General features: G+C 41.5%; 1 protein-coding gene across 1 annotated transcript; it reads right to left on the bottom strand.

Annotated features, from left to right (window-relative positions):
* Positions 1 to 827: 827 nt before the first annotated feature.
* Positions 828 to 3383, bottom strand: LOC104434208 (bidirectional sugar transporter SWEET10-like). Its single transcript, XM_039305849.1, has 6 exons — positions 3335 to 3383; positions 3114 to 3150; positions 2796 to 3003; positions 1606 to 1767; positions 1185 to 1303; positions 828 to 1095 (listed from the first exon to the last, which is right to left on the bottom strand). Exons 1-6 carry the CDS (start codon positions 3381 to 3383, stop codon positions 828 to 830), a joined length of 843 nt encoding a protein of 280 aa, XP_039161783.1.
* Positions 3384 to 9173: the final 5790 nt, after the last annotated feature.

Genomic DNA, 9173 nt, shown 5'->3' with positions numbered 1-9173 from the left:
TGATAAAAAAATTAATGTTTAGATAAATTTATTATAGATGTATCGGTTTAATATTTTTCGTGATATCAACCATTTTTATATCACGAAAAATCCATCCAATAATCCATGCGCGCTTTGCTCCTTTTGATAGGAAGAAAGTGGTGGAGAGTACCGCACCATACCCCAATATGTTCATGCTCAGGAAAAGCTTCAAGGTCAACATCTACAGAATTACAGTCTATTCAGTTAAGCATAAAAGAGTACCAACTCATTCTAGGGGTGATCAGGTCTAAGGTGGGTAGGGTCTAGACCTGGACCTTGTACCCGATCTTGTTATAACCAGTTCCCCTTTTTTGGACCCTGTACCCGACCCTGTTATAACAAGTTCCCTTTTTTTGGACCCTCTACCTAACCCATCCTGTTTTTTCGATCCAGTTCTAAGGTCAACCTTGTTTCCACTGGAACCTATTTTGCAATCTCCTGATATCCTATATGACTTTGAATTTTATATTAATACGAGAGAAAATAATGTAATCATCCTAATTTATATTCGAAACATTGACTAAACGAAAAATTAAGAACCCACAGAGCTAATTATAATAAATAAAATCATAAGGTAAAGAATTAGCAACAAAAATGGCTATAATATTAGTCTTATTCCCACAACTACTACATGAAACTACTCATTTATGCAAGCATAACTCCTCCTACAAAAGAGAAATTAGGCAAGCCAATCCGCGAGAGAGAAGATGATTGACTAAATGACACAAGTATTCTTGTATCATAACATTAGGTATGGTGCTACCCAGGATATTGCACCGGTAAAGCTTTTGTGCATGAGCCGCAATTCATGCCTTGATTGTTTTGGAAGGCATCTCGACAATTTGTTCATCTTCGCCGACACTATCTTTGAGGACGTCCTTCAACTGTGCAGCTAACACCGGGTTAAATTCTTGACACACGGCTGCGCTTAGCTTCACGACGTCAATGATCTCTTCCGTTAATTCCTGCTGCGGCAAATTAGGCTCCGCTGCCACTTTCTTTGCGTTCTTCCTGTATATTGTGTAAAGCACCATCTGAACCCCTCCCAATGCAAATCCCAACACGTTTGGCACATGTGTCGTGTATAGATACATTAAGCAGATACAAAGCATGATTTGTTGGAATAAAATAAGGATTTTGGGGTCTATAGGTTTCCACTTACAGCAATGAAGAAGTCTTTAAGGAGAAAGCCATAGAAGAACCACACAATTGCACTTGGTGTGAGGAAGATCGATAGAGTTATTGGCATGAACTCCACACTCCTGGTTTTTATGACTTTTCTCTACCCATCCATATATTTTCGTTCCATTTCAGTAACCAGCTCAGGGAATGAAGTCAATAATAGTAGCGAGTGCAAAATAGAAGGATGAACGAAATAAAAGCTATCGTAAATTAAACTATAACAAAATTATTGCATTTGAAAATGTGATAAAGTGAGTCCGTCACCTTTTGCTAACATTAAAAAGATGTATATTGCTACCTAGTGATGGAATTAGCATACGGATATGCAAGTTAATGCGTGTGAATTGTCTATAAATGTACATGCTTCCAATTTTTGTCAGATTTAATTAATTTATCACCCACCATGATGCAAAGCGGAGCGGCAAATACGCCTAGAGAGAATGTCATGCAAATCCATCCAATAATCTGTGCGCGCTTTGCTCCTTTTGATAGGAAGAAAGTGGTGTAGAGTACCGCACCATACCCCAATACGTTCATGCTCAGGAAAAGCTTCAAGGTCAACATCTACAGAATTACAGTCTATTTAGTTAAGCATAAAAGAATACCAACTCGGTCTAGGGGTGATTAGGTCTAGAGTGGGTAGGGTCTAAAACCTGGACTTTGTACCCGACCCTATTATAACCGATTCCCCTTTTTTGGACTCTGTACTCAACCCTATTATAATCGGTTCCCCTTTTTTGGACCATGTACCCGACCCTATTATAACAAGTTCCTTTTTTTTGGATCTTGTACCCGACCCACCCTGTTTTTCCGGTCCGGTTCTAGGGTCAACCATGTTTCCACTGGAACCTGTTTTGCAATCTCCGATATCTTATATGACTTTGAATTTTTTTTTTTTTTTTATTAATACGCGAGAAAATAATGTAATCTTCCTAATTTATATCGAAACATTGACTAAACAAAAAATTAAGAATCCACAAAACTAATTATAATAAATAAAATCATAAGGTAAATAATTAGCAACAAAAATGGATATAATATTAGTCTTATTCCCACAACTACTACATGAAACTACTCATTTATGCAAGCATAACTCCTCCTACAAAAGAGAAATTAGGCGAGCCAATCCACGTGGTACACAAGAATTTGGCGGTGACAAACACCGTTCGTCTGTCGGACGGTGCGAGAGGGAGCCAATGAGGGAGGGAAGCAAGTGAGGAAGAGGAACGCCGAATGAGAAGTGCCATGTGTGTTTGAGAGAGCCAAGAGAAAAAAACGTCATGTGATTGCGGAAGTAAAAATAGAAATAAGAGGAAAAAATATAGGGTTTTGGACTTATATTTACAAATCCGATTCTCAAACCGGTTCCAAAACCGGTTCGGGAACCGGTTCCTGGGTGGGTAATTAATCGGAACCAGTTCCCGGACAGGTTCAAACCGATTCCGAATTTTGGGAACTAGTTTCTAGACCGGTTTCAATGGGAACTAATTTCTGACTCTATTTTCCAGGTGGGCCGGTCCGATTTCTAGGTATACCCAGTCCGGTTGCACACCCCTAACTCGTTCATTCGCTTTCTTAACAAGAAGGAATACCCTATCATTCTTCGAGGCATAGATGAGGTAAGCAGCCACATAAGCAGACTCGATAACACAGCCAATTCCATTGATGGTGATGAGGAGAGTATCCTTCTTAACTAGTCCGTAGTACAACATAAGCATTGCACTCAAGAGCGACACCACGTATGGGATTGACTGAAACCCTTGCGTCGATTTTCTCTTGTAAATTCTATAGAAAGTGGGCCTGCCACACATACCATCGAACCAAGTAGCTTAGTATGACCCAAGTAGCTCATTATTATTTTATCTCAGTTTTTGTACTGTAGGTGAACAAAGGCGAATGATATAACTCACAGAGGAGCAAAAAAGGTTATGAAGGAAACGACGTTCCCTGCAAAACAATTAAAAGAAGTCGACCGGCTCAATAATCACTTAAAAGATTTAGAAGGAGCGCATGCAAAAAATGATGAGTAGGGCGTATTTTAAAAGTAGCTTTAGGAAAGATTGACAGCTTTAGGAAAGATTGACGATGAAGATCAAGAGTTAGTAGGAGGAGGTTGAGAGTGAGTACCCACCCAAAAGGCCAAAAGCAAAAGCCGTTGTGGGTACGTGGCATGTGGCCATCTCTGTCAAGGACGCACGTACGAAATGCTTGCCTTCTGTATTATGTCTAATGAATCACTTCACACAAACTTCTCTGATCTCACTCCCTACCTTCTCTAGATGCTCTCTATCTCATAATGGGTGTAATCTTGAATGAGACTTCTTGAGAATGGAGAGGACAGGCGGAAGGAGAAGGGCATATATAGCCGAATTCAGTCAACTTGCATGGGGAACGTAATCGCTTTAACCCAGTGATTCCTTGAGCCCACTATTGGCGAAAATAATAACCAGCCGGCAAATATGTGTTCATCGCATACCAGTTTGACACTTTTCAGATGGCATTTTGGTTCAAAAAACCACTGTTAACTACAAGAAAATTGATAATAATAATAAAAAGTCCTCGATTGACTTTCTGCCGTACTCCTCGCATGCAAAAAAACACGTAGCCACGCTCATTGGCCGGCCATTGTTTTCGATAGCGACACGGGAGAAATGTGTTTTCTTTCTCGAATAAAAATGCCTCTGAAAAGGCACAACACCTACCCGTATTCATTGACCGCTCCAAGGGATTTTTGGGCCTTATTCTTTTTCCGCCAAAAATGGGATGCTTCATGTTTTCAAGCTTCCGATGAATCTAAATCAACTATGACGGGGCGTGCTAATTTCCACATTTAGAATGGTCGGAATCATAGGATTTTCTTGACCTTTAACCACTTTTGGGTTGGGCCTAAATAGAGTATTACCTCGCCCACATTTGGAGAGGGCCGCAGCTCACTAGAAGTCCTAATTTAATAATCATTTTTCTTCTTCAATCCTCATAACGTTAAATGTTTGAACCAAAAAAAATGGGCCTATATCCTAAATAAAATCCAATTTTAGTTTTCGTCCCAATTCTACCTTTTATTTTATAAAGAACCTCCATTTTTAGATCATATTTCAATTCTACCTTAAACCATTTTTTTATCCCATGAAAAAAAGCTCCAATTTTAGGTTTAATCTTCGGGAAAAAGCCACCAAAAACCCCCAACTTTGCACAGGTGATAGATTAACCCCAAACTTTGTTTTGTGACATGAAAAACCCCGAACTTTGCAAACTATGACACATTTACCCCATTAAGAGTATTTTCATCTTATTCTTTATGTTTTTTCTTTTTCTATTTTATTTTTTTATTTTTCTTCTTCTCTCTTCCCTCCGCTGGCCATGGCGAGTCGGCGGAGGAAGCCGGCGTCCGACGAGGGGTGCCTCGCCGGCGTTGGGCGAGGTGCCCTCGCCGGATCCGGCGAGGGAGGCCCTCGTCCGATGCCAACGAGGGCCGCCCCGCCCGCATCGGCGAGAGCCGGCGAGGGGTGCCTCGCCGGATCAAGCGAGGGCGGCCTCGCCCGACGCCGACAAAGGCCGCCCTCACTGCGTCGGGCGAGGGGTGCCCTCGTCGGATGCCGGCTTCCCTCCGCCATGGCTGGCGGAGGGAAGAAGAAGAAGAAAAAAAAAAAATTTTAAAAAGTAAAAAGACCAAAATGCCCCTACGATTTAGGATAAATGTGTCACACAAATGAAAGTTTAGGGTTTTTGTGTCACAAATAAAAGTTTGGGGTTTTTCATGTCACAAAATAAAGTTTGGGGTAAATCTGTCACCAGGTAAAGTTGGGGGTTTTGGTGGCTTTTTCCCTTAATCTTAATTCTATTTTAATTTCTTTAAGTTTTAGCCCTGCGACCACACTCCCTCAGGAACCCAAAAACTTTGATTTCTCATAAGGTTCTAGCGGAGTCCTAAAAGCAACATCCACCGATCCTTAGTTGGCATCGTTTATGGTTGAGACTAGGACAATATTTGATCGTCTTCGAGCCCCCAACTTTCGTTCTTGATTAATGAAAATATTCTTGGCAAATGATTTCATTTTTTTTTTTTTTTGTGACCCGGGAACCACCGTACAGCCAACAGTCGGCAGCGTAAACCCGGGGCGGCGAGCCACCACCATAGACCCGGCTGTGGGTGAGTCGCACGAATGCGACGCATTTGGAATTCGAACTCCTCCTCTTCATGAGGGGGAGAGAGCCCGAAGCAGCTGCGCCACCGCGGGCGGTGGTTGATTTCATAATTGTTTTTTTTTTGGTAAGAAAAACAGAATTTGGGTTAATTTTTGATTTCATTGTTGTTTTTTTTTTTTTGGTAAAGTTTGCCACGTTGATTTCATAGTTGTTTTTTTTTTTTTTTTCTTTGGAGGAACCAGCTTGCAACCGACAGCCGCGCCGTAAACCCTCAAGTGACACTTAAGCAGGAGGACCCACCACCCCTAAGTCACACTTAATACACCTAGCGCCTCCTCTGGGTTTTGAACCCTTCACCTCTGAGCTGAAGATCAGCAGGGCCTTATCCAGCGGAGCCACTGCGGCCGGTGGTTTGATTTCATAGTTGTTGTTTTTTTTTTTTTTTTTTTTTTTTTTTTTTTTTTTTTTGCTGGAGGAACCGCTCTCGGGCCGGCAGCCGTTCGCGTAAACCCCCGGGCGACGCGGCGGGAAACCACCACCCCGACGTCACGCTTAAGTCACTAGGAAACAAAGAGGCGCACTTCGCCGCGGGGTTTCGAACTGGTCCTCCTTCGTGGAGGTCCAAGGCCTATCCAGCCATGCCACCGCGGTCGGTGGTTTGATTTCATAGTTGTTTTTTTTTTTTTTTTTTTTTTTTTTGGTGACCCTGGGAACCTCCCACGCCGCTTCGCGGAGGAGAGTAAACCCAGGGGAAGCACGTGAGGACCCCACCACCCACGTGCCCCGGGTAAGAACGGCTGGAACTAAATCTCGACGACGCCGTGGATCGAACGCATGACCTTTCGTGAGAGGATAGTGCGCTCAACCACTGCGCCACCACCGTGGTGGGTTTGATTTCATAGTTGTTCGTCTTTCATAAATCCAAGAATTTCATCTCTAACTATGAAATACGAATGCCCCCAACTGTCCCTATTAATCATTACTCCGATCCAAAGGCCAACACAATAGGACCGAATGTTATCCCATGATAATGTATACAGAGCATATGCTTGCGTTGAGCACTTCAATTTCTTCAAAGTAATAGCATAGCAGGCACGACCCAGCCAATTAAGGCCAGGAGCGTATTACTGATAGAAGGGACGAGCCAATTGGTGCACACCATCGACCCAACCCAAGGTCCAACTATGAACCCAGCTAATTAATGCCAGGAGCATATTACCGATAGAAGGGATGAGCCAATCGGTGCACACCGTCGACCCAACCTAAGGTCCAACTATGAGCTTTTTAACCGCAACAACTTAAATATACGCTATTGGAACTGGAATTACCGCGGCTGCTGGTACCAGACTTGCCCTCCAATAGATCCTCGTTAAGGGATTTAGATTGTGCTCATTCCAATTATCATACTCAAAGAGCCCGATAGTGTTATTTATTGTCACTACCTCCCCGTGTTAGGATTAGGTAATTTGCGTGTCTGCTGCATTCCTTAGATGTGGTAGCCATTTCTTAAGCTCCATCTTCGGAATCGAACCATAATTCTCCGTCACCCGTCACCATCATATTAGGCCACTATCCAACCATCGAAAGTTGATAGAGCAAAATTTGAATGATGCGTCGCTGGCACGATGGCCGTTCAATCTGTCAAGTTATCATGAATCACTAAAGCAACAGGCAAAACTTGCGTCGATCTTTTATCTAATAAATGCATCCCTTCCAAAAGTCGGGGTTTGTTGCATATATTAGCTCTAGAATTATTACAGTTATCCGAATAGCAAATATCATCAAACAAACTATAATTGATTTAATGAGCCATTCGCAGTTTCATAGTCTGAGACAAGCATAGGACTACTAGCAAGATCAACCAGGTAGCATTCCTTCGCGACGTTTGCTGAGCAAGATCCATCGCGATGCCCGAGGGCTTCGCGTGGTCAAAGGCAAGGCGAGATCGTCATTCCGATAAAGCGATAAATGCTTAATGATTAGGGAATAAGGGCCAATAACCCCATACCCATTAAAAGAGTTCCACATCCGAGAGAACAAGTAGGCACTCGTGGTCCATTTGAATGATCAAACGAGACGACGATCGTGGAAGACAAGCCTCACTATTTGGTCCAACCAAGCATCCGAGAGGACACCGTGATGGAAGGGACAACCGAAGGCACACATTTTCATCGCAATAGGTATGCAACAAAAGAACCCATGTCTTAAATGGAAACTCAGACTAGTGATTCCAAAATATATATTAATCATCGGACGCCATGGAATATTGCAAAATTGTGCGAAAATATAAACCAAGAAAAACGCAAAAACTTATTTTAAATTCTAGGTTCTGAGCTCCAAGTTCCACCTATTCAAAACCTGAAACCTATCCATCAAAGTAAGTTGATCAATTTTTGAAATGTAGAACCTATCTTTCATATCTTGAAACTTGCCCACCGGTTCGATTAATTTTCATTATTTTGGATTAATACCATGAAAACTCCAAACTGGTATATATATATATATATATATACCATAAAGGGGTTAGGATCGGAGTACTATATGAGAGAACAAGGAAGTATAAGAGATTAACAGATCTATATGAAAGCAAGGAAGGATGTATCTAAAAGGAAATGATGTATAAAACAAGAAAGTAAATGACTTAAATAAAATCACGAGAATTAAAAATAATGTAAAGAGCAAAGGCAATATATAAAATATAAAGTAAGAGTATGCATAAACAAAAACCAACCATAAAGGTGGTATGAACTTGTATTATAAAGCTGAAAAGCCGAAATTACATGTATTGAAAGATGCAGAAACTAAAGCATCAAGTCATCCACTAGGGCGGTAATCCGCACTCCAGGGAGTATTGATGTTTGTATTACAAGAAATGGTTAACCAACTATCATGTAAGTTAGTAACCCTATATAAAACTATGTATATGAAAAACTAACTTACTTTGGAACCAGGGGATACAAGGTAAGAAAGCTTGGAGATGGAAGAGATGAGGATGAAGATGGAAGGGATGATGGTTTACAAGTGAGAGAGAGAGGAAGGAGAGAGAGAAATCTGAAAATTTCGGGTCCTCCTCTTCTATGTCGAGAGAGTGTATTTATAGGTGGTGCTACGGTGAAAGTGCTACGTGTCTTGAAGCAGTGTAAAGTGAACAGTACTGAGTGAACAGTGTAAAGTGAATAGTGACCAGTGTATGAACAGTGTATGTCTATTACGCTCCGGTGTGTAGCCTTTGCGCCGTTTGTAATAGTATCTGCATGTGATGTCTTTGAATTTTAATCTCTGTCCAGATTGATCCCGTAGCAGTCGTCTTCATTAGTGTTTCCACTGTGATGTGACTGGGAGGATCCGTCTTGACTGTTTTGAGATTTGGAAGATCCACATTGTGATTCTTCTGCTTCTGAGAGTATTGTCCTTAGGATGTTGCAGTATTCCTCTCTGTTTTGGACTGCTGCAAGTGCTGCACTTGCCATGGATTTTTCCTGTAAGAACGATGTATTTGATGGGGATGCGATTATTTGTGTTTTCTGGCTATTTAGCCATGTTTTAACCGCAGCTTCGGATCCTTGATCAAGAAATCTGAATCCATCCCACCATTTTGTTTTGTATTTTCGGACAAGTACTGGTACACCCGGTTTATTGGATGTATTGTATTCAAATTCACATGCTGTTACCCAAGAGATTCTTAATATTATAAAGAAATGCATAAGGCATGGGAACCTTATATCATGAGGTGTTGGTATGAAGTGTTCACTGAAAACCTTGTATCATTGTTTGACTGTGGGGTGTAATATTATGTCCAAAGGACCAAAGAGATCCCACCAAGA

This window comes from Eucalyptus grandis, chromosome 2 (genome assembly GCF_016545825.1).
Source record: "Eucalyptus grandis isolate ANBG69807.140 chromosome 2, ASM1654582v1, whole genome shotgun sequence".
Taxonomy (NCBI): domain Eukaryota; kingdom Viridiplantae; phylum Streptophyta; class Magnoliopsida; order Myrtales; family Myrtaceae; genus Eucalyptus; species Eucalyptus grandis.
Note: the sequence above shows the minus strand (reverse complement) of the source record. Positions and strands in the feature narration are given on the sequence as shown.

What these genes read in the sequence shown, in the direction of transcription:
- LOC104434208 (XM_039305849.1), bottom strand. Translation starts at nt 3,383, where the DNA reads ATGGCCACATGCCACGTACCCACAACGGCTTTTGCTTTTGGCCTTTTG. An exon ending in ATAACCTTTTTTGCTCCTCT is followed by an intron (nt 3,004 to 3,113) that starts GTGAGTTATATC and finishes TATGTGTGGCAG; the next exon opens with GCCCACTTTCTATAGAATTT. An exon ending in CCGCTCCGCTTTGCATCATG is followed by an intron (nt 1,304 to 1,605) that starts GTGGGTGATAAA and finishes ATGGATGGGTAG; the next exon opens with AGAAAAGTCATAAAAACCAG.